This window comes from Vombatus ursinus, unplaced genomic scaffold (genome assembly GCF_900497805.2).
Source record: "Vombatus ursinus unplaced genomic scaffold, bare-nosed wombat genome assembly UNPS02009824.1, whole genome shotgun sequence".
Lineage (NCBI taxonomy): Eukaryota > Metazoa > Chordata > Mammalia > Diprotodontia > Vombatidae > Vombatus > Vombatus ursinus.
Window position 1 is genome coordinate 9,647,975 of NW_020949602.1, and position 24,711 is coordinate 9,672,685.

General features: G+C 41.2%; 1 protein-coding gene across 6 annotated transcripts in view; it reads right to left on the reverse strand.

The window, feature by feature from the left end:
• DOCK7 (dedicator of cytokinesis 7) overlaps positions 1–24,711 on the reverse strand; it is a 183,281-nt gene that overhangs the window by 107,807 nt on the left and 50,763 nt on the right. For all 6 annotated transcript variants that reach the window (XM_027852763.1, XM_027852759.1, XM_027852758.1 and 3 more), the window contains exons 9-14: positions 23,321–23,470; positions 18,203–18,283; positions 14,846–15,011; positions 13,958–14,100; positions 13,579–13,672; positions 12,547–12,709 (exon numbers count right to left, since the gene is read on the reverse strand). In XM_027852763.1, the coding sequence (XP_027708564.1) occupies positions 12,547–12,709; positions 13,579–13,672; positions 13,958–14,100; positions 14,846–15,011; positions 18,203–18,283; positions 23,321–23,470 (797 nt within the window). The remainder of the gene's footprint in view (positions 1–12,546; positions 12,710–13,578; positions 13,673–13,957; positions 14,101–14,845; positions 15,012–18,202; positions 18,284–23,320; positions 23,471–24,711) is intronic.

The following is a 24,711-nucleotide window of genomic DNA, read 5'->3' on the forward strand; positions in this document are numbered from 1 at the left end:
CACAGTTTCACCAAGTTCTTAAAAAATATAAACATGAATAAATGTGAAGGTCAGATGCTTCTACATTCATGAAGTATTGTCATATTATTAATTTAAAACTTGAACTCAATCTGTTCAGCAACACATATGAAAATCCATAATGTAAAACTTAAAATTTATATTATACCTCATTGGAGAAAAATTCGTGTCACATGTTTTTATACTTTATTTATGAAACCAAAAGAAGCAGAATAAATTACTGTATTTAAATTGGCTCATGCTCGTTAAGTAAATGCAGTTGATCATCATTATTAAGTCATATTGTCTTTTATATTTTATATCACTGTATCTTATTAATGAGTCTTTTGTACTTTATGGAGTGTATTAATTTTATAGCGTTTTAGCCCTGGCACCTGTAAAAATACTTTAAAAATGTTCGTGTCAGAACATAACAAAAGAATCAATATAAGTACTCCACCAAAGACAGTGTCACAGGGGTCTCAGTCCCCTCCAACAAGGAAAACAAATGATGCCATTGGACATTTCCAAGTAGAAAAGAACAATTAAAATTCTGAGAAAGAAATGAGTAAATGACTTTGAACTGAAGCAGTAAGCCTGATAGACCTGTATGTATATTTTGCAATTCAATAAATAAAATGACTATGTCTAAAATGACTATAACATGCCTAAAGAATCTCTCTTAAACACTGAATGTTGTAGCCTTCACTAAAGAGGTAGGCCTCCATTCATGAAGCCTTCTTTACTTTTTCTCATTCTGGGACATGTTGGCTCAAAGATAAAAACGTCGAGGAAAATGGGTCCTCTAAGGCCATGACTAGTGGCTCAAACACTGAGGCCAGAGAGATCACTAAACTCCAGGCAAGGATAGAAACAGAGCCAATCACCAGCGAGTGAGCTGAGCTCTCGAAGGGGCTTTGCAGGAGCAAACCACAAAGCCAGACTTTTCAGAGGCAATAAGGCTCGCTCTTCATTACCATTTAACCAGGAGTCCAGTGGTACTTTAACAGATAACCACAAAAATAAAACCATTTTGCAACAAATGATTTTTTAAAAAACAAAGAAAAAGCCTTCTTCCATAACTAATGGTCTTCATATTAACTTTTTCAAAATTCAAAATAACATACAGATTTGTAATTAATTTATTTATTGATTTTTTTTCTGTTGATACTACAAGTAAGTACCCCCAAAACAGAAATAGCTAGCCAGGTGACACAATGGTTTGAGTGTGGGACCAGGAGTCTGGAAGACTTGAATTCAAATGTGACCTCAGACAATGTCTCTAATCTCACATCTCCCCATCTGCGTTTCAGACACCTTGACCTAGGTGCCCGGTAGACATCTTAAAGTTAATGTCCAAACCTGAACTCTTGACCTCCTCCTCCCTCCTCCCAGGCCCTCAGGCTCACAATGCAGGAGGCATCCTGGATTCTTCACCCTCTCTCAGCCCCCAGATCCAAGACTTTGCCACGGCTTACTGATTTCACATTCATAATATCTCAAATCCGCCCCCTTCTCTCCTCTGACACTGCCCCCACCCTATTGCAGACCGTCTTCAGTTCATGCCTAGATTACTGCCATCGCTGCTGGAGGATCACCTGCCTCCAGGCTCTCCCCACTCAAATCCATCCTTCATTCAGCCACCAAAGTGACTTTCTAAAGTGCACTCCCCTACTCAATAAACTTCAGTGGCTCCCTACTGCCTCCAGAATCGAACATAAAACGCTGTGTTTGGCATTCAAAGCCCTTCCTACCCTGCCTCCTCCTATCTTTCCAGTCTTCTCCCCCCTCCCTCTCCCACACATACTCTTCACTGGCCTCCTGGCTATTCCACAAACAAAAGCCTCCATCCGGTGGCTCCTTCACTCTAACTACGACCTCCCTGGCTTCCTTTAAGGGCCAGTTAAAACCCACCTCCTCAGGGAAGCCTGCCCCAACCCCTCCTACTGTCGGCTTCTTGTCTTCCCCGTTAGACTCAAAGTTCCTGGAGGGCAGGGATGGTCCTTTGCCTCTTTTTGCATCCCCAGTGCTTTGCACAGTCCCTGGCACACCGCAGGCACTTAATCAATGATTATTAATTCATTAACTCTGGCCAAGTCCCTTGCCTGCTCTCAGGCTTAGTTTCCTCACCTGTAAAAGGGAAATATTCAAAGCATTTACTTCCCAGGATTGTGATGAGAAAGTGAGATAACATTTCTAAAGCACTTCGCAAACCTTAAAATGTTAGATAAATTCGGTTATTATTATATTGCAAAATTATTCATCATTGAATTTACTCTTAACTTTTCCTGAATCTTTTTTCTCAAATTCTACCTTGTGACACTGTAAAAGTGGAGCATTTCTCCTCATTCCATTAATTCTATTAAGTTCAGTTTGAATAGATAGTGTGGTGCGGCCTCAGACACTTGACACGTACAAGCTGTGTGACCCTGGGCAAGTCACTTAACCCCATTGCTAGTCAAAAAAAAAATAGTGTGGTGGCTCTACGGGATGCATCATTAGATGCCACAAAGTTAGAATGGATTCTGTCCCTGACAATTAGCAAGCACTATTAAGCATCTGCTGGGTACATGGTGCCGCCCTTTATGGCCACCAATGAAACCCACAAAGACAACTCTAGTGACCTTGGTTTAATCCTTACCCTTTGACCTCTCTCTTGGTTTCGACAATCCCCCTTACAATATCAACTGCTCCCCCTCCTGCCCTTTGCGTCTGGAGACACAATAAGGTTTCATCTCTCCACTGGTTTCCTATGTGGCTCCTCTGAGGATTCCACTCACTTCCTTCGGCTCCTGGAGAACCAGGCTTCAGCCTTCACCCTTGTGAGTCTTCTTTTCTTAGGAGACTCAGCCTATTTTTTCCCGTGTTTTGACTGTCTATCCTGCCTTTTGTTTCTACATTCTAGTCACTGCTGGCTCCCCTTTCCGCCTCCTTCCCTTTGCCCCCACAGTCACCATGGGCAATGACTCTCGGCTTTGTGGCGATTCCCTGTTGTACTTCTTGGACACTACAAAGTTAGCAGCAATATTTAAGGCAAAGATGGTTCTTCCCATTCGAGAGTCTCTCTGATTATTCTACATGGTCTGATTTTGTCTGTGCAAAAGCTTTCAAGTTTTACAAAAGGAAAATTGTCTAAAATGATCATCTGAATCCTTTAATTAAGAATTTTCTGACTAGCCGTAGTTATGAAAGGAACCTCTTTCTGTTCTCTTTGAAGAAGCCATTGACATTTATTTACACTGGCGTTCAGAGCTTCTTGTGGTAGACAGATCATGAGGAATGCGCTACTGCTCTAACCCTGACCTTTAACAAACTGCCTTCCTACTTTCTGGTCAAAGGACCCCTTCCATGAGTCATTTCTATTCTATTCTCTAGCTTGAAGGCTAGAGAGGCTAAGCCCTTGTCATTCCTTCCTTCTGTCACTGCTTCCTCTAGATTCTAGGCTTTTGTCTCCTCCAAATGAATTTGTGGTTATTTTGACAAGGCATCTCCTCCAATTTCACGGCCTTCAATGCAACAAACATTTGTTAAGCACCTGCCATAGTCATAAAACATCACACTTGATGTTGGAAACATAAAGATGAAAAACAACACAATTCTGCCCCTCAAGGGGCTTCTTAGCTAACACAGCAGTAAAAGAGCTACACAGATAAACACGATGCAAGGCAGCACTTGAAACAGCACTTTATCACATGCTGTCTCTTGTGATCCTCATGACAAACCTTTGATGGAGCTGTTATTACTATCACTTGGAAATGAAAAAACCACGGTTAGCAGAGATGAGAGGGCACAGTGGTGCAGCCCATCCCTGTACATGCCATCATCTGACACGGGGGTCTACCTGCCGTCTCAGCCAACTTCCTTGAGATCTCTTGATGTGGACTGGATAGCAGGAGAGGCAGGAGCTATCCACTGGTGAGCCTTCCCTCTTTTTTTGATGCATTGTTTTATTTTTTTAATTTATTATTTTATTTTTTCTCCAATTACATGTAAAAGCAATTTTTTTCATTTTTAAAAATTTTGCATTCCAAGTTCTCTCCCTCCCTGCCTTTCCTTCCCCCTCCTTGAAAGGGAAAGCAACTTGATGTAGGCTTTACATGTGCAGTCATGCAAAACATACTTCCAGATTAGTCAAGTTACGAAAGAAAAACCAAACCAAAAAAAAAAAGTATGTTTCAATCTGCATTCCAACTCCACCAGTTCTTCTCTGGCACTGGATATGGATAGCATTTTTTATCATAAGTCCTTTGGAATTAATGGTCTTGGATGATTACATTGCTGAGAATAGCTAAGTCATTCACAGTTGATCATCACAGAATATTTCAGTTACTGTGTACAATATTCTCCTGGTTCTGCTCACTACACTTTGCATCAGTGTGTGTAAATATTTCCAGGTTTTTCTGAAAGCATCCTGCTTGTCATTTCTTACAGCACAATAGTATTTCTTCCCAATCATATACCACAACTTGTTTAGCCATTTCCCTAACTGATGGACATCCCCTCAATTTCCATTATTTTGCCACCACAAAAAGAGCTGCTGGAAATATTTTGGTTACCTACAGGTCCTTTTTCTTTTCTTTTTTTTTTTTTTAATCCCTTTGGGATACAGACCTAGTAGTGGTATTCCTGGGTCAAAGGATTTGCACAGTTTTATAGCCCTTTGGGTATAGTTCCAAATTGCTCTCTAAAATGGTTAGATCAGTTCACAATTCTACTAATAATGCATTAGTGTTCCAGTTTTCCCCACATCTTCTCCAACATTTACCATTTTCCTTTTCTGTCTTGTTAACCAATGTGAAAGGTGTGGGGTGGTGCCTCTGAGTTGTTTTAATTTGCATTCCTTAATAGTGATTCCTCAATAGTGATTTAGAGTGATTTTCATATGACTATAAATAGCTTTGATTACTTTATCTGCAAACTGCCTGTTCATATCCTTTGATCATTTATCACGTGGGGAATGCCTTGCATTCTTGTAAATTTGACTCAATTTTTATTTATTTAGAAATGAGGGCTTTATCAGAGAAACTTGCTGTATATTTTTTTTTTCAGTTATGATTACTGTGTATTTCTCTCCATCTGTTTATCCTACTCACTCTGTCTTTTAACCCTGTCTATATTCAAAAACATTTTCCTTCTGACCCAATCCACCCTCCTTTCTATCAGCCATCCCCTCCCTTTCTAAGGTCCAATCCCTCCAACTTTCCTGTAGAGTAAAATAGATTCCTAGATCCAACTGAGTTATTCCCTCTTTGAGCCAATTCCAATGAAAATAAAGTTCAAGCATTCTCCCCTATGTTCCCCATCTTCCCCTCCACTGTAAAAGTTTTTTGCATCTCTTCTATGTGAGATATCCTACCCCATTCTACCTTTCCCTTTCCTCTTCTCCGAGTGCATTCCACTTTCTCATCCATTAATCTTACTTTGTTTACCTATCCTCTCATGATATTCAACTCTCATCTGTGCTCACTCACTGTCTGTATATACTCTAATTGCTCTAATAATAAGAAAGTTCTTAGGCATTCTAAATATCATCTTCCCATGTTGAAATGTAAACAGTTTAACCCTATTAAATTTCTTATGATTTCTCTTTCCTGTTTACCTTCTTATGTTTCTCTTGAGTCTTGCATTTGAAAGGAAAATTTTCTATTCAACTCTTGTCTTTTCATCAAGAATGCTCGAAAATCCTCTATTTCACTGAATATCCATTTTTTCCCTGAAGGATTACACTCAGTTTTTCTGGGTAGGTGATTCTTGGCTGTAATCCTAGCTCTTTTGCCCTCTGGAATATCATATTTCAGGTCTCCCACTCCTTTAATGTAGAAACTGCTAAATCTTGCGTTATCCTCACTGTGGCTCCATGATATATGAATTCTTTCTTTCTGGCTGCTTGCAATACTTTCTCCTTGACTTGGGATCTCTGGAACTTGGCTATAATATTCCTGGTAGTTTCCATCTAGGGATCTCTTTCAAGAGGTGATCAGTGGATTCTTTCAATTTCTATTTTACCCTCTGGTTCTAGAATATCAGGGAAGTTTTCCTTGATAATTTCTTAAAAGATGATGTCTAGGCTCTTTATTTTTTTTTTTATCATGGCTTTCAGACAGTCCAATAATTCTTAAATTATCTCTCCTCAACCTATTTTTCCAGGTCAGTTGTTTTTCCAATGAGACCGTTCACACTTTCTCCTATTTTTTTTCATTGTTTTGATTTTGTTTTACTGTTTCTTAATGTCTCATGGAGTCATTGGCTTCCACTTGACCAATCATAATTTTTAAGAAATTATTTTCTTGGGCAGCTAGGTGGCACAGTGGATAGAACACCAGTACTGAAGTCAGGAGGATCTAAGTTCAAATCTGGCCTCAGACCAAACACTTGACACTTACTAGCTGTGTGACCCTGGGCAAGTCACTTAACCCCAACTGCCTAAAAAAAAAAAGAAAAGAAAGAAAGAAAAGAAAAGAAAAGAAAAGAAATTATTTTGTTCAGTGAGGTTTTGTAACTCCTTTTCCATTTGGCCCATTCTACTTTTTCAGGAGTTCTTTTCAGTGAATTCTTGTACATCTTTTTTTTTCTAAGTGATCAATTTTGCTTTTAAGGAGCTCTTCTCTTCAGTGAATTTTTGTGCCTCTTTTCCCATTTGGCCAATTCTGTTTTTCTTTTTCTTTTTTTTTTAAGGCAATTGGGGTTAAGTGACTTGCCCAGGGTCACACAGCTAGTAAGTGTCAAGTGTTGGTCTGAGGCTGGATTTCAACTCAGGTCCTCCTGACTTCAGGGCCGGTGCTCTATCCACTGCGCCACCTAGCTGCCCCACCAATTCTGTTTTTCAAGATGTTATTTTCTTCAGTATTTTTTTTTGTGCCTCCTTTCTCAAGACTTTTACTTTTTTCACAATCTTCTTGCATCACTCTAGCCTTCCCTCCTGTTATGTGACCAGCTCATCTTTTCCAATCAACCAAAAAGCATTATTAAGCACCTACTATGTACACTGCACTGCACTAAACACTGAGGATCCAAAGAAAGGTAAAAAGAGTCCCCGCTCTCTGGGAGTTCACATTCTAATGGGGGAGAGAACATGGAAATATCTAGGTCCATACACAAGCAAGTGGAAGGTAATCTCAGAGGGGAAGACAGAAGCTCCGGCAGGAGACAGGTTCCTGCTCAAGGTCACAGTTAGTAAGTCTGAGGGGGAGTTTAAGCTGGGTTTTCTGATGCTAAATCACAGTCACTTCCTGGATGTCCTTCCTCTTCTTTCTGATTCCACTGTCTCCAAACTCTAATCCACCCTTATTTCTGCACCAGACTTGCCCTCATCATGGTCACTGCTCCACTCAAAAAGCTTCAGCAGTCCTACTGGCTGCTGAGTCAGTGTGAACTCGTCTGTCTCACACTGAAGGTCCTCTCTCCACAAGCTGGTGTCAAACTGCCTTTTTAACGTTCCTTTAGATCACACTGCTTGTACGCTTTATGCCCCGGCCAAACCGGTCTAGTCTCTGTTCCCCAAAACTCTCTGTGCCTTTACTCACGCTCCTCCTTATGTACGGGATCACCAAAGGTCTCATATCTCTTCTGATATTTCCTACCAGGGTGCTAAGGAACCTTGGACTAGTCACTTCTTTTTGAAATGTTATGAAATCTATTTTTCCTACACTCCATTTCTGACTCTGCTCAGCATTCCCTTCCTTGGATGTTACAAGTGATAATATCACATGGTTACACCTGCCCACGGTTCTCATCTCTTCCAGCTTAGCAATTAGCTTCTCCTCAGTGGTCAGAATTAAGTCCTCTACCTTCCAAAAGAAGAAAACTGTCAAGGGTGGGAATCAAGAACATCCAATTCTCGGCTCTCAGAGGAATAAGGCTTCCATTTGTTGTCCTGAGAGCTGACAGTCACATCATCGATCACAAGTGTACCTTGGTTCTTGGTGTGTGATTTTAATGAAGAAAGCATCAGCTCCATGCACCAGATGGCCAGGGGCTCTACAGCACATCACAGCCCAGCAGGAATTCACTTCTAACTGCTCTCTACCACCATGCCCCTATCCTGAAGTCCATGGACAGAAGTCCATTCTACCATCTCCTGGATCAGACTTGTTTCACTAAACAAACCCATACCTTTTCACTGAACAGCTCTGGTCCTGCATTCTACCTCAATAAATCGTAGTAAAATCTATGACACCAAGTTTGCCTGCTTTGCCAATAATAGCACCTGTCTCATGGGCTGTTGTGCGGAGAAAAATGGGTTAACACATAGGAAGCTGCAAACCTTAAAACTTTATAGAAATACTCACTATTAGTGTGCGACAGCTTCAGCTACATTCTGTCCATTGCCTTTGCCTCTGCCTACTGTAACACACGCGTGAAAAATAGAGGTACTGGTTCCAAACTTCATCCTAGTTATTTTTCCTATAAATTGCTAGGAATTTTCTTGAATGTCATTTTTTCTGTGCTATAGCTACTGTCCTCCAGAGGATCCAGTTTTATTTTTCTTTATTTAATCTTAAAATTGCTCCATGCTGAAAAATTAATTCTTTCCTTCTCTCTGTTGTTCATCAATACTGTTCTTCTTGTAACATATCAGTAATTAGCTGCTCCACAATCAGATTAGAGCAAATCATGGTAAAATATGGTAACCAGGAAGCACTTCTCTTTAAGGAGATGAACATGTGGGTGAAATTTGGTCTCTCAAACACTCTGCCACTCAGGTGCTACCCAGAAGCCATTAGGGCAAGAAGTAGTTGGTGAAATCTTGCTCTCTTTCCTCTTTGGGGAAAAATAGAATACAAACATACAAACAGATAATGGCATCAGATGGAAAGTGCCATGGTCCTTTAGGTGCAGAAGCAAAGCAGATAGTAACATCTCTTTTTTTTATGTCATTTCCACTCATAAAATCGTATCATTTTGAACCATCTGACAGCGCCAAAGGCTTTGACTGGATTGGATCTTCAGTAGCTATGGCTATAACACTGATCAAAGCAATCGCCATGCATCTCCCCCAAGGTTATTTCGAGGGTGATGGATGGGAGGGCTGGGCTGGAAGCAGAGGGGTGGGAAGGGATGCCGACACCCCATCAAACTTACCACCAATAGCCAATGGTGAGATGCTGGTGTTGGTAGTGACAAGGAAAACAGGCCCTTTCTTCACAGGGATTGCTCCCCTCAATGGTAGCTGCATGGCCTGGGGCAGAAGGAGGGCTGAGGTCTTGGGGAGTCCCTGCTAAGAACTGCAGGTTCTGGGCTTGAGGTGTCTGAGAGAAGGTGGTGGTCCAGGGAGTCACGGTGGCTTGGCTTGCCTGGCACAGACCACATGTTGTCACTCCCACAGGGTGCCTGTCTTGCTAGCTCCTTCCTTCCCGGCCTCAGACCAACTGCGCCACTTCCCGCACCAGCTTCAGACTATACCTTTTCCTCCCTCCCCTACTGTCCAATTCTAGTGCCAAGAACAACTCCAAACCACCACCCCGGGCAAGAACAGGTCACTCAGCTGCCTCAATTCCAAGGATCTTGCCCCTGACATCCTAGCCCAGGCTCTTCTCCCTCTCCTCCCCTCCCCTGCATTTGTTGTGTTTCCTTATCAGATTATAAGCTGCTTGAGGGCAGAGACTGACTGGCTTACTTATAGTTATATTCTCAGCACCAAAAACAGTGCTGGGCACAGAGCAAGCTCTTAGTAAATGTTTTTCCGGTTATTCATTAATTAGTAATAAAGCGGGCTATCAAATCTTGGCCACAGGCCCCTACACATACTACCTCCGGTACCTAATTTCCAGTTACGTGGTATTTTCAGATACATATTTCCAATGAAACTTGAAGTAGATTTTAATAAAAATATCTGAGTGACATCTTCCTCCTCCTCATGTCTTTGAGTAAGAACATGACTTACTTTATGGGAAATGTAGCAGTAGGAAAAAGGGTCACTGAGGAGAGCGAGCCTAACTAACCTCACTTGATATTTCCATTTTCCAAACTTTGTTCACTTCCTTGAGGATACCCCTCATCTAGAAACTAATTAATCTCTTTCTGGAACAAAATAATGTATCCTCCTTGCTTCAACAGCTCTCTCTGGTAACATACTACTCACGAAGCAGCAGCACGATCATCTCCATAAAATGTGAAACTTAATAACCTTCACATCACATACCACAACTTATCAATGGTAAGGTTTGCTAACAGGTTATAAGCATTTTACAGGGGAATTTCTTATAGGGCTGCACAAAATACAAGAAGGAATATGGTTAGGCACAGTTTTAACCTGAAACCAATTTACTCTGATGAAAACGATTAAAGTCTATGGCATGGGCTCATGCTCAATAAATGTTTAAAAGGAATACGCCTAATCTTATTGATGAGCATAGATGGGGCTGCTATTCTCTGGGAATAAACTGTTCACTCATGGGAGAAGAATGAACACTTTTGCGAGATTTTTAACGAACCTAAGAAAAAACATTCTGGCTCCACTATTACACTCACTATTTAACACTTGGGATGAATGTCAGGGTCTGTAATTAGCAGGGCAATTTAGAGGCAGTCATTATAGAGTATAGTGGGATAGTCTGGCTGACCTTTTAAGGCCTAGTCTCATGCTCAACTTCCATAAATCTATTCCTAGAGCTGAACAGTTTATTTGCAGAATTGTGTAGACCTTGAATGATACAGCACAGGATGAAACATAAAGATACCCCAAGGTACTGATCAAACAAGTAAAGTTCCTCATGGCATGTATTCACATCAAGTGTGTCAAACCAACAAAAATAAAAATCCAAAATATCCCAACCATTTTGGTACACGGATCTTTCCAACCCTTCAATGAAAGCAGGGCACAGAGCCCCTATGGACGGACCATTCACACACAGATTCTTCAGCCATTCCATCTGATCAGCCACATTTCGATCAATATGGCTCTTGCCTCGTGGGAGTGGAAATGTTATTGATAACTGGCCTCATCTGCCTGTCCGGTTGTCACTGCATAGCATGCCATCATTGTTGATGGATATTTTTAGCACTCTGAGTACCACGGTGACATGATATGAAATGACAACCAGAAAGTAAATAAGGCCAATTATCAGTAACATTTCTACTCCAATATCAATCTAAAAAAGAAACCTTAATTCTGAATGTTATTTCTATTCCAATAAACATTACTTAAATGTTTTAACACCTAATCTTGGCAAAAATTATACTGAGTCAAACAACTAGTTGTTTTTTAATCAGTAATAAGAGAACAGAACTTCAGCATAGTAGACTAAATAATCCATATGTTTTATATACAGTCAGAATGAATTAAGACATATTACTTATTTAAAAGCCAACCTATTTCCCTTCGAAATCTTCTGTCTTCATTAGTAACAACAGCTTTGCAACTATTCATTTGAAAATTATAGTAATTACTCTGTTCTACTTGTTCATACTATTCTTACCATTTAAGGAAAATGTCAGTGTTTCTCAAGAGCATTTTTTAAATGTCTCAGCTTTTCCAACAATAAAACAAAGGCTGAATGGAATCTTTGAAGAGTTTTCACTGAGAAGCAAACAGGTATCTTGACTCAGAGTTTGGTCCCTTATCCACTATACCACCTGCCCCAACATTTATAATTACTAACAACAGTAGTAATCATACATGCTCATCCATGGAACACTGAAGTTAGTGAAATGCAGACTCAGAAATTTTGGGTAACAAATTGAAAATTTAATATAAAACAGATATAATATTGATGTGCTAAAAAAGTGCAGAATGCCACCTGCAAACAGAGGTTAATGACTGGGTCTATGCCCCAGATGAGCGGGGTTTCAGGTCTAAGCATCAGATTAAACATCTATTGAGCTCAACCTGGTGACTTCTGGGATGCAGTTAATTTTTTCTATAAAATGAGGAAATTGGACTAGAGGATCTCTATGTCCTTTCTAGCTCTAAAATTCTATGACTTCTACCAAGAGGTGATAGAAGAATTCATAAGGGGTTTCAGAGAAGAGACAAAAGATGATGAAATGGTTAAAAAAAAAAAGGCTCATGAAGAAAGGTTAAGATGCTACAGTCATTTCACCTGGCAAAGGAAAATATGCAGAATGATTGAACGGTCTTCCAATATATGAAGAGTTATTACACAAAGGACAGTAAAAAGCCATTTTACTCATCTGGTAAAGACTGAACACAAGGAAATGAATTTAAACATGAAACAATATCTTCAGGTTAAATATTTGAAAGCATTTCCTGAAATAGGACATTTTTAAAGACTAAAATGGATTAAAAAATAGATTCTGAATTATTGGTGCAAAAGGTGTTTAAAAATTTCGTGAATTCCTGACCTCTCAATGTCCGCTTCTAGCATTAAGATTTTATAAAGGCGATTTCTTTCATCACTTCTAAAGGCTGTGTTAAAGGGTGCGGGGGGGGGGGGGGGGGGCAGAAGGCTGGAGGAGGGGACAGTTAAGTTTCTTTGCTCTGTGAGTCCACACCTCTCTGGCTCCTCCTTCACACTAGGCTCTGAGCTTGAGACTTTAGGCAGCTAATTTTTCATGCCCCTTCCTCAATGCTAGATGAAAAGCTCTTACCTGTAAGTAGTGTTCGGGACATACACATCCCTGGCAGGAAATTCCAGGATTTCCCTAGTAGGTCTAACTCTGCTGTCAGGGTAGAGTTTGACTTGCAGCAATTCGGGGGTTAGGCAGTAATGGGGATTTTCTGGTGCAGGAGAAATGTCGATCTTCAGCTGAGCTGCACATTAAAAAAGGATTACTACAACAACTAAAAGAAAACAAAGTTTAGAATCTATATTTAAGCTTGCTTTTGACAAAGGGGTGATCTGAATGTGTGCAGGGTTCCTTAACTGGAAACCTGCAGAACTTCCAGAAGGAATAAAATAAATGACAGTATAATTCTTTTCATTTCATGTTCCTGATTTATGACCCAAACTAATCCAAAATTGAACGTGTCATAGAGAAATTTAACAACTATTTAACAACCATTTGTTAAGTATTTGCAAAGAATTTACTAACAACTGGGAGACATAAGAAGATAATTAAGACATGACCCCTGCCCTCAGATTTTATAAACTATCTATTCAGTCCCAAGAGTTCTAGAGGAAGATATTCAATGTTTCAAAAATTAGATAATATATCCCACACTGGTACCGGACTCTTCTTAAAGTGATTTGCCCTCAGTAGCCTAAGTAGAGAAGTTGACATTGACTTTGGAAGGAATAAGCAAAATTTTACTCTGAAATGGTGGACTCAAGTCAATACTAATAATAATTATCATGTTCATAGTCTTTAATTATTATAGAAATCTACTGAAAAAATATTGCTTTTTCCTGTGGGGTAAAAAAATCTATTTTTAGACATTGCATGAAACTATCTCCCCATTTCAGCATGTAAATAATCAGTTTCCCAATTCCCTTGTGTTCAAGCCATGTACTTTGAAAGTTTAATGAGGTGAAGGTGAAGAATTATAGTCATATGGAACACCTAAGGATATAGGGCACATCTGTGAAATCAGGAAAAATGAATAAATAAAATGGCAATTTTAATGTCTAGGAAACAAGACAAAAATGCTTATAATCCTGTTCCTCCAAAACCAACACACACCTGTGATGGGTCTTAATCTCCGTAAGACAGAAGATGGCCTTCTCATATCAGCCAGAAACTTATATAGATCCTCATCACTTAAGCGGTCTCCTTCCTGTTTGGAAAAAAGAAAGCACCTGTTTTATAGGGAATGTGCAAATGAGCGGAGAAAAGTTCTGACTTCCTACTGCCCTACTGGGTTTGGTGAAATGGCTCCTAAGTCAACATGTGGATGATTGTGAGTTAACGCCATGTATTTCCTGCTCTTCTCTCTCTCCATTTTCTGTATGCACTCTAGCACACTCAGAGTCTGTTTGGCCTTTGGGAAGCCCCAACTCAAGGAGGTCACAGCACAAACACACTGTCACTCAAACTTTCGGATGTGTGTGACAAAAAATACCTGCTTAAAAAAGTTTGTCACGGTGAGGGTTGCTGGTCGAAAGGTGGTGAGGCTACAAGCCTCATCTCCACTTGTTGTCCTCTCTAGGGATCGTCTGCCAACAACACTGGAATTTCTCCTCTCAGACCATGATCCTTTGCGTTCTACCAAGGGAAGAAAGTAAAAGGTCCAGCGAATTAAAACCCGTTCTAAGCCATTAAGCCTAAACACAGAAGTATTCAAGGTAACGAGAAACCATGGAGTAAGCAAGTCATTCTGCTAAAGAAACACTCTCCTGAAGCACCAGGAACGACTGAGGGGCGAGGCTGCGCGTCAGAGCGCACTGGGCTCAGGAAGGAGAAGCTTAGATGTCAACAGTCCCCTGACCCTTACTGAGAGTGTAAGCACAGGAACCTCCGTTTCCTCCTCCACGAAATAGGGACGTTCAGTGCCTACTCTGCAGGGTGAGAGTGAGGATCAGAGGAGATGATGTAACAAGAGCTCTCGACGAACCTTACAGAACCATCCAGATGGCAGTCATGATTATTATTATTACAAAGTAAGAGAGATCTGGTGTGGTTGTTTACCACAATCTCAAAGCAATGTTACCAACTTTCCTAAGTCTTTATCGTGCAAGGTTTATATATCTCTCCTACAGGGGAGAAGAAGCTACTGGGTTGAAAGACTCTCAAAATTGGCTAAAGAGATGAGCAGCCAGCAACTCTTCAGTCAGACTGCACCCTCAGTCTTAACAGTGTGATCCGACACACGAGCAGCCCCGAGGTCACACGGTTCACCATGGGGTTACACCAGATCGTCTCTGACTCAGAATCCACGGCCTAGAAAGGCCAGGAGAAGCAGCAGCAACCACAGCCGCGCGCCTGGGCAGAGTCGGGGCCGCTCCCGTACCTCCGGCACTGATCTCTACGTCAGTGGAATCTCTCTCCAAACTCCCAGCACTGCTGACGATATTCATCAGGTGGATTGCTGTCCAAGCAAAGGGCATGCGGTACTTCCCCAGCCTTTGACAAAACTGGTCTGCTTGGCTCCTCAGCTTCTCCAGCTTTTCTTTGTTCTGAGAAAACAAGCAGAGAAGACGACATGTTCTATTACTGTGCTAGAAGTCGTCCAGGAGCGATGGCTCCAGAGTAATGCGGAGCGGGCAAAGGATCCCCAGCACCGGCCACAGCTCACTCTGCACACAGAGCGGCCCACTACAGGGACTCAAACATCTTCGACAACCTCACATTCTGCACTAACACAGACGCGTGTGTACAAACACCATAGATGAGGCATTTTTCTCATCTCCCTACCAATGAAATGTCCAACTTCTGAGGGCATTCATTCATTCACTGACTGACTCCATAAACCTTTACTGAGCACTTGTGATACCACGGGGAATGCAAAGATGAATAAAGGTCAGTTCCTTGTCCTCACAGAGATGATAATCCAGCACATGTAGGAGATTGGAAGAAAAAGCAATGGAGATCTGGTTAGACAAGCTTCCAAAACGAAAAACGCTTTTCCTCTTGAAAAGACTAGGGGCATGGGGCAGCTATGTGGCACAGTGGGTAGAATACCAGCCCTGGAGTCAGGAGGACCGGAGCTCAAATTTGGCCTTAGACACTTAACAGTTACTAGCTGTGTGACCCTGGGCAAATCATTCAACCCCAATTGCCTCACCAAAAAAAAAAATTTTCTAAAAAAATTCTAGGGGCAAAAGTATTTTGGACACATCTGGTTTATAGTCAACTATGTTACAAGAATAATTACTTGCACGGCTATACAAGTATACAAGTAGCTCCAGAGGTGAGATATTTATTACGGTTCCAAATTCAGAGCTGAACTATGAGACTTAGTCTAGTATTTCTCCAAATGCTAGACCAATTTGCAAGTCTGGTTCAATGGTTTATCTTTCAGTTTAAAAAACGTTTTGACTGGTGAGTTTTGCTTTTTTTTTTTTGCTAAGTTACATGAGTATGGCCATTTGCACTACAGCTACCCCTTCCACATCAGTGGGGTTAGAGGCACAGCACCCCCACAATCTAGAAAATCCATGTAAAATTTTTTGGCCCTCTCTTTGTACCACAGAAGCAGTCTGAATTTTTTCTTTTCCTTTTAGGCGTTTTTACAGTATCTTACTGTAAAATGTGGGTTAAGTATTTAGTTATAGGCTACATGTAGGTCAATAATACTGTTATGAAAAAGAAATTTTAAAAATATGAAATAAGAAAATTTTAAAAAATGAAGCAAATTTGAAGAGAATAATACTGAACATATTGGACGTATAACAAAAGACATTAAAAAAAATAACCAGTGAATAGCATGTGTAGTGTGCCTCGGATGTCCTTATTACCCGCATGCAGACAACTTCAGCACCTTCGACGTGGAATTCATGGGGCTCTGGGTGACCGAGGCATCATCCAGAAGCAGTAACACCTTCAAGAGAAATCCCTTGCTGGCAAGGACTTTTCTAACCTTGGGCACAAGACACTGAGGAACCAGTCAAGGAAAAGTGGTTGGGGTCATCCATGGTTTCCTACTGAACATCCCAAAGACAGGCAGATGGTACTTGTCCTTTCCTTTCAAAGCTCGAGGTTCGCGCCTCTCCATATCAGGGCTGTCCTTATTATGACCCCTAGACACTGGCACAAAAGAGCAGGGCCACCCCACCCCTCGTGGCTTCCCTCCTCGCTGACCCAGGCCCTCAGGGGCATTTTATTCCCATGGGGGGGCAGCTTCGTCGGCGCTGAATCTGTTCCAATTTCAATCAGTTTCTTCAGGGTTTCAGCAAACTCCCTAGCTGCCTCTTGACGGATCAGCAGATGCTTCCTCTTATATGACTTTTACACTGCATAGGCTAGACCTTTTTTTAAAATTTCTGAACCAGCCTTTGCAGGCCTGAAAATCTGTAGGGGCAGACCCTTCACCTTTACTTTCCTTTAGGAAATCATATAAGGACTTATTTTCTCCTATGACGCCAGAGTCTACCGGAATGCCTTTTTCATAACAATCCTTCACCCAAAAGAACGTTGCACTTTCTATGTGACAGACGTGGATCTCGTGGTCCAGGCAAAGCTTTGCAGTTGCTTGTATAGCTGCAGCGATGGCTTCGAGGATTTTCTTCTCTTTTTTCTTGATATACCTTCAGGTCGACTCATTAATGCCATAATGATGTCCAACTGAAGCAGCCATTTTGCCTGAACGAAGCATATCTAACAATTCTACTTTTTCCTTCAAGTTCATCACTTTTCTCTGTTTCTTGGATACACTTCCCAAATCACTAGGAATGTTATGCTTGGGACCCAGATTTTAACAGAGTTTATAGTGTTTAAACAACACAACACAAGATATAAGCAACCTGAGATGCAGAGATCACTGCAGGATCGCTGTGAGATATCACACGAAATTGTGCCATAAACATGCTTGGCATCCTCAAACCAGTGCGTAGAACTGTAGTTCTTTTACTACAAATTTAATTTGAAGAAAAAAATTGTGTTCATTTATACTGTTCAACAGTAAAAGAAATACTGTACAGGTAACACTCTACATAACAGTACCATACATTTTATGGATTACAGTTACTAAACTTTTTAAGATACCTCAACATTTCTAGCCTTTGTGTTTCATCTGCTGGCTTGTGTGTTCTTTCCACAGATTTTAACTTTTTATTTATTTTAATTTTACAGAAACTGTGTATATTTATGTTACTAAAAGATAAAATGTTGATATTATACAATAAGATGCATGTGTATAAATACATATCTATACATATATACATATATACACACACATACACACATATATACACATGATGCGTTTCTGAGTTTCTAAACTTTTTTTTTGTGTCATCGGCTGGCCTTTGTGTGTCATCTGAGGTTTCTGCAAAACTCCCCCAAAATTTCCATTTAATTTCTTATGCCAGCACAAGATGGAGAAAGTGGTGATGTGGAAGGGATAACTAACTATATTTAGGACCTAAGCTGAGAGAACTGAATGGAAGGGAAGAGGATGCCTCAGAAGGTAATGAGATCCTTGTCAAACACGGATGGCTGAGGGACCACCTGTCAGAGTTATCACAGATGGGGTTCAAGACCAGGGTCAGAACTTGATGCCAACTCAAGATCGATAAGCCCATGGCTTGAGTGGGCTTTACGGAAGCGAGGAGGCCAGTCTGAATTTCTACTGAAAAGAAAGACTTTTACAATTTTAAAATTAGCATGCTATTCCCTTAAGCAAAAATGAAGAGAGAAAGGGAGTGATTACCTTAGTGGCATCTGCTTCTTTGAAAATCATGTACGGCTCTGCACACTCTCCAATGTCTCCTTGCTGTAGAACTTTTTCCAGCTGAGAAAAGAAAAAGAGGACACCAGGTTACGTTTACAACAAAATCGACCATTTAACAATGCCACAAAAACCACGACGTTCTGCCACGATGAAAATGGAAAGAGCAACAAAAAGCAACTGATCACAGTGCTATTATCACGGCTGAGGCTGGCCCTGGAGAAGAGGCAGAAAAGACATCGCCTCCTTCCTCCACCACAGCGGGCGGATGGTCAGACACTGTGAGCACAAATCGCTCTTTTCCTCTTTTTAAATCATTTTCACAAGGGAAGGTTTACTGGGAAGGGAAGGGCACACAGCAGTGACAATTCAGAAACAAATGTGATGTAAAACAAAATTCTGAAGAAAATTTAAGTCTGTTGCCATCTAAAGACATATGTCTTCACCTTTTTGGGACAGAGACCCTTTTGGCAGTCTGATGAAGCCAAAAGATTTAATTTGTTCTTTTTCTACTTTTTTTAGTTGCATGTTCAATTCATTGATCTGTTTCTTCTCTATTTTACTGATGGAAAGCAAGTAGAGGTATTAATTTTCCCCTAAGTACAGCTTTGGCTACCTCCCACAAATTCTGGTATATTGTCTCATTGTTACCATTTTCTTTAACGAAATTATCAACTGTTTTTATGATTTGCTCTTTGACCCACCTATTTTTAGGACTAAAATATTTAATTTTCAGTTAATTTTATCTCTCTTTCCATTGTTCATTATTGAATGTAATTTTTATTGCACTATGATCTAAAAAGGATGCATTTACTATTTCTGCTTTTCTGCATTTGGTTGTAAGGTTTTTACGTCCTAATATATGGTCAATTTTTGTGTAGGTGCCATGTACTGCTGAGGAAAAAGTATATTCTTTTCTATTCCCATTCATTTTTCTCCAGAGATCTATCATATCTGACTTGTCCTTAATTTTATTCACCTCCTTAATTTATTTCTTATTTATTTTTTGGTTAGATTTATCTAGTTCTGAGAGGGGAAAGTTGAGGTCTCCCACTAGTACAGTTCTATTTTCTATTTCCTCCTGTAACTCATTTAACTTTTCCTGCAAAAATTTAGGTGCTTTACCATTTGATGCATATATGTTTAGTATTGATATGATTTCACTGTATATGGTACCTTTCAGCAAGATATAGTTTTCTTCTTTATCTCTTTTAATTACATCTATTTTTGCTTTTGCTTCGTCTGAGATCATGATTGCTGTCACTGCTTTCTTTGTTTCGGCTGACACGTAATAGATTCTACTCCAGCCCTTTATCTCTATCCTGTATGTATCTCTGCTTCAAATATGTTTCTTGTAAACAACACATTGTAGGATTCTGCAACAACACATTAATCCATTCTGCTATCCACTTTCATTTTATGGGTGAGTTCTTCCCATTCACATTACAGTTATGATAACTGTGTATTTCCTGACATGCTATTTTTGCTTGTTTGTCCCTGCCCATCTTACCCCCTATTCTTTCCCTCCTCACAAGTGTTTAACTTCTAATTACCACCTTCCCCAATATACCCTCCCTTTTATCAGTCCTCCCCCCACCATGCTTCTATTATCTCTGTCCCCTTTTACTTCCTTAGAGGATAAGATAGATTTCTATATCCAATTAAGTGTGTATGCTATTCCCTCTTTAAGCCAATTTTGATGACAGTAAGGTTTAGGTTTAAGATTTGCCCACCCCATGCCACATCTTCCCCTCCATTGTAATAGCTTTCATGCCTCTTTTATGTGGGATAGTTTACCCCATTCAATCTCCTCCCTCCTTCCTCCAATGCAATTTTCTTTCTCACCCTTTTATTTTGTTTCTTGGGTATCACCCCATCAAAGTTATCTTATACCCACATCCTCTGTTTACATATACTCCTTCTAATTGCTCTTATAGTAATAAAGTTGTTAAGAGTTACAAATATTATCTTGCCATACAGAAATATAAAAAGTTTAACCTTATTGAATTTCTTATATTTTCTCTTTCTTGTTTTTTTTTTTTTTTGAAACCTTTTTATGTTTCCCTTGAGTCTTGTGTTTAGAGGTAAAATTTTTTACTCAGCTCTGGTCTTTTAATTAGACATGTTTCTGCTCCCCCCCCCCCGCCGAAAGATTATATTCAGTTTTGCTGAGTAGTTGATTCTTGGTAGTAATCCTAACTCCTTTGCCTTCCAGTATATCATATTCCAAGCCCTCCAGTTCTTTAATGTGGAAGCTTCCAAATCTTGTGTAATCCCGATTACATCTTCACGATATTTAAATTGTTTCTTTTTGGTTGCTTGCAATACTATCTCCTTGATGTGTGAGCTCTGGAATTTGGTTATGATAATCCTGGGAGTTTTCCTTCAGGTGGTGATGGATGGATTCTTTTAATTTCTACTCTGTCCTTTGGTTCTAAAATATCAGGGCAATTTTCTTTGATAATTTCTTGAAAGATGTGGTTCAGGCTTTTTTTTTAAATTGTGATTTTCAGGCAATTCAATAATTCTTAAATTATCTCTCCTGAATTTATTTTCTAGGCCAGTTGTTTTTCCAATGATAAATTTAATATTTTCTTTTTTTTTTTTTTACAGTTCTGATTTTATCTTATCTTGATGTCTCACAAAGTAATTAGTTTTCACTTGTTTAATTCTAATTTTTAAGGAATTATTTTCTTCAGTGAGCTTTTGTACTTCCTTTTCCATTTGGCCAATTCTGTTTTTTAGGGAGTTATTTTCCTCGGTAAGGTTTTGTGTATCCTTTCCCATCCTACTGACTCTTTTTTCATGATTCTCGTGCGTTACTTTAATTTCTTTTACCAATTTTTCTTCTACTTCTCTAATCTGCTTTTCAAAATCCTTTTTAAGCTCTTCCAGGAATTCTTTTTGGGCCTGAGACCAAATTCCATTTTTTTTCGAGGCTTTACATGTAGGCATTTTGACACTACTGTTCTCTTCTAAATTTATGCCTTGATCCTCCCTATCACCATAGTAGCTTTCTATAGTCAAGGTCTTTTTGTTTTTCACTCATTTTTTCCTACTTTTTCTTGTGACGCTGTTTTTACAGGAGAGTTGGGCTCTGGTGCTGTACTGTCCCAAGCTTTTTGTGCTGGGGCTCTGGGTCTTACTGCGGGCTTTCACTGGGCTTCAGGGTTCAGTGGCTTGCTATCTTGGGTGGGTAGGCCTGCCTTCTGGCTGGTACTGGGCTGGGGGGAGGGTGCCCTCCCCTGGGTGTGGGGTTTAGCTGCTGGCCTGCTCCAGGAGTGGGGCCCTGCTGCAAGGCTGCTACGGAAACAGGGCCTCTCTGCTGGTAGGCCCTAGGGGCCAGCCTCTGGGGTGGGGCTTCTCTGCTGGTCATCAATGGGGTCAAGGCCTCACTGGGGGCTTGTGCCGGGAGTGGGGCCTCGCTGAGCTTCACAGATGCTCACTTGTCTTGGGGGCTGCTGGTCTGCAGGAGGGAGAGGCCTCGCTGGTGGATTGCCCCAGGCTCGGAGCCCTGCTGCAGGCCCCCTGCTGTGAGGCTGCTGCCGCCCTTGGACCTCGCTCCCCTCCCACCCCAGTGAGAAGGACCTCTCCTGCGGGGCTGCTCAGCTGCTTCCCTGCTCCTGGATCCAGTCTGTGGCAGTTTTCTAGTCGCTTGGAGGGGAATTTGAGAGGGCCTCAGAGGGTTCTTTCCTCACTCCACCATCTTGGCACTAGAAGTCTGTGTAGTGGTATCGTTTTTATTTTTTATTTTTAAATTTTTTTTTAGGCAATTGGAGTTAAGTGACTTGCCCAGGGTCACACAGCTAGTGTTATGTGTTTGGTCTGAGGTTGGATTTGAACTCAGGTCCTCCTGACTTCAGGGCTGGAGCTCTGTCCACTGCATCACCTCGCTGCCCCAATAGTATCGTTTTTAATAAAGAGTCAATGAAGGATTTTGATAATAATAGAGGCCAACTTCTACTCTTTACTCATACCAAAAAGAGGTCAAGAGTTTGACCCAGGCGAAAGGATGCTAGATCTGGACTCCGGGGAACACGGATTCCAATCGTGGCTCTGGCTCCTCCTGCCTGGGGGCCGGGGGTCAGTCTGTGCACCCGTCTGGGATTCAGTTTCATCGTCAGCCCCACGAGAGGTCTGGACTTGAGGGCTTTTGTGGTCCTTTCAACTCTCAGCCAATGACCCTCCTGTGCTCCGAGGGATGGGGACTGAGAAAGGGCCACTACATTTAGCCATTAAGAACTTAGGGATGGTTTTGGAGAAGGAGAAAGCAGGATTCTAGACGGTCTGGAAGAGTGCGAGGAGAGGGCACGAAGGCCACAAGGGCAGACAGATGTTTCAAGGAGACTGGCCAGGAGAGTAAAAGCATCAGGGAGGGCTGGCAGGGATGGCGGCCCTATCCGCTATCAGCAGATCTGCCCTGTCTGCACAAAGTCCTCCCTTACCACCCCATGGCTAGCATGGACACCGAGGTGACTTTCTGCAGACCTTCTACACTCTGCATTCACTTTTCCATGTACGTGTTGTTTCCTCCCACAGTAGAAACACCCCTTGAAAGGAAGGACTATTTTAGGGTTGTCTTTCTATGGAGAGGTTTGCCCTGTGCCATAGGATACAAAGCCTGGAGTCAGGAAGACCTGAGGTCAAATCCTGCTTCAAATGCGGACTAGCTGTGTGCTCCTGGGTAAGTCACTTAACCTCTATTTGACTCAGTTTCCTCGACTGTAAAACGGAGATAATAATGGCACCCACCTCCCAGAGGTGTCGTGAGGATCAAATGAAATAACCATTGTAAAGCACTTAACACAGTGGCTGGCACATAGTAGGTGCTATATAAACGTTAGTTGCTCTTATCATCACTAAATATGATGATGATAATGATAATAATAATAATAATAATTATTATTATTCTTAAATGCCTATGGAATTCACAAACCTCCCCTTGTGGAAGTTTGAGTCTAGGAAGAAGACAAGACCCAGGCAAGGATAAGGACGGCCACAGGCCCCCAGCGAGTAATGCAAAAGGGATTTCAAAACATACCCCGGGAGACAAGACTCGAGAAAAAAGGACAGCATATGTAAAAAAAGCATCATTCTTACCTTTATTACAAGAAATACATCTTGGGAGGGATAAGTGATAGAAAAAATGGCAGATCTTGCCAATGTGGTGATCGCAGCAGGGGGCACGTGGGGGCGCAGCATGCCTTTCATTTGTTCAGAGTTAAGGTCAAAGTAAAAATTCTCTGAAATCTGAAAGAGAGGGTTTTTTTGCTTTTTTAAATGCAGTTAAAATTTATTTTATTTAGCCATCAATTTAATAAAGCTACATGTACTCAATCAAAAAGGTTATAGAAGCAACTATAAAAGCCTCTGTTAACATAATTTATGAAACACAACTACAAGCAACCTTTTGACGCCCAATGAGGGTAAACTGTGACAAGAAAAAAAATCTTCAACTACTCATAAAGGCTACTATTGTACCCTCAAGCATCTTGTTCCAAATTTGTTTAGCAGACATATTTCTCAATGTGACAAATCAGGGAATTGTGTTTCAGAATAAACGCTTCCAAACTGTGTGATTGTTTTTTGCTAAGAAGCCTGGTAAATCTTAGCATGCCAAGTACCATCATATAGTGTGGTTGGACAGAACTCAAGCAATCTGGGAGACGCCACTCACAAGCAGGTCGCCGATGACCTTATACCTATTTCTTTCCCGTAAACAAAGATTTAAAACAATAAAATAAGGGCTAATTTAGGGGGAAATGCTGCTCCCTACCCCCACCACCTCTAACGCTATGTGATTTTCTTAGTGAATATGCTGGGAACTCAGTGACCAACTAAGGAGGCTAAAACACCCGCACGGAAGGACAGCGTCAGGCAGCCCAAAGCTCAAGATCTCACGAGGTTGGCAGGGAACACAAAGGCCACCAAGGAAACTTTTTTCCAACTTCTGCTGAGGAAAAGGCTGAAATATGGGCAAGTGGCCCAGCTTGGGGTGGGCAGGTAAGGGCAACCAATGGCAGAGACAAACCAAAAACACTTCAACTTTTGGTCTGCCGTCAGTCAAGGAGAATGATCTCTGACCTGAAAAGGGCAGAACCTAAAGGGCTCACCACAGCTGAAGCATGCGTGGGCATGTTCCAGGTAGCAAGCCCGCACAACTGGGCACGCCAACAACCAGAGGGCACCACTGCCGGGGCGCCCTCCCTGGCATCAGAAAACCCTGGTGCGTGGAAGCACTATTGCAGACTTGGCAAAGGGCAAGCATTTTTGATGAGATTTTCATAAGGGGCCAGAGAGTGGAATTTGAAGGCTCTGGGCCAAGGAGTCTGAGTTTGAATGGTGGCAAACCTCAAGAGGGCGTTTCTGAAAAGATCAGGAAAGAAATAGCCAAGTGCAAAGAACCAGCACAATTCTTAAAGAACAGTCATGGCAGCTGGCCTAGGAGGGAAGGCATTTCACTAGGAAGGTCAGAGCAGGATGAATCTGCC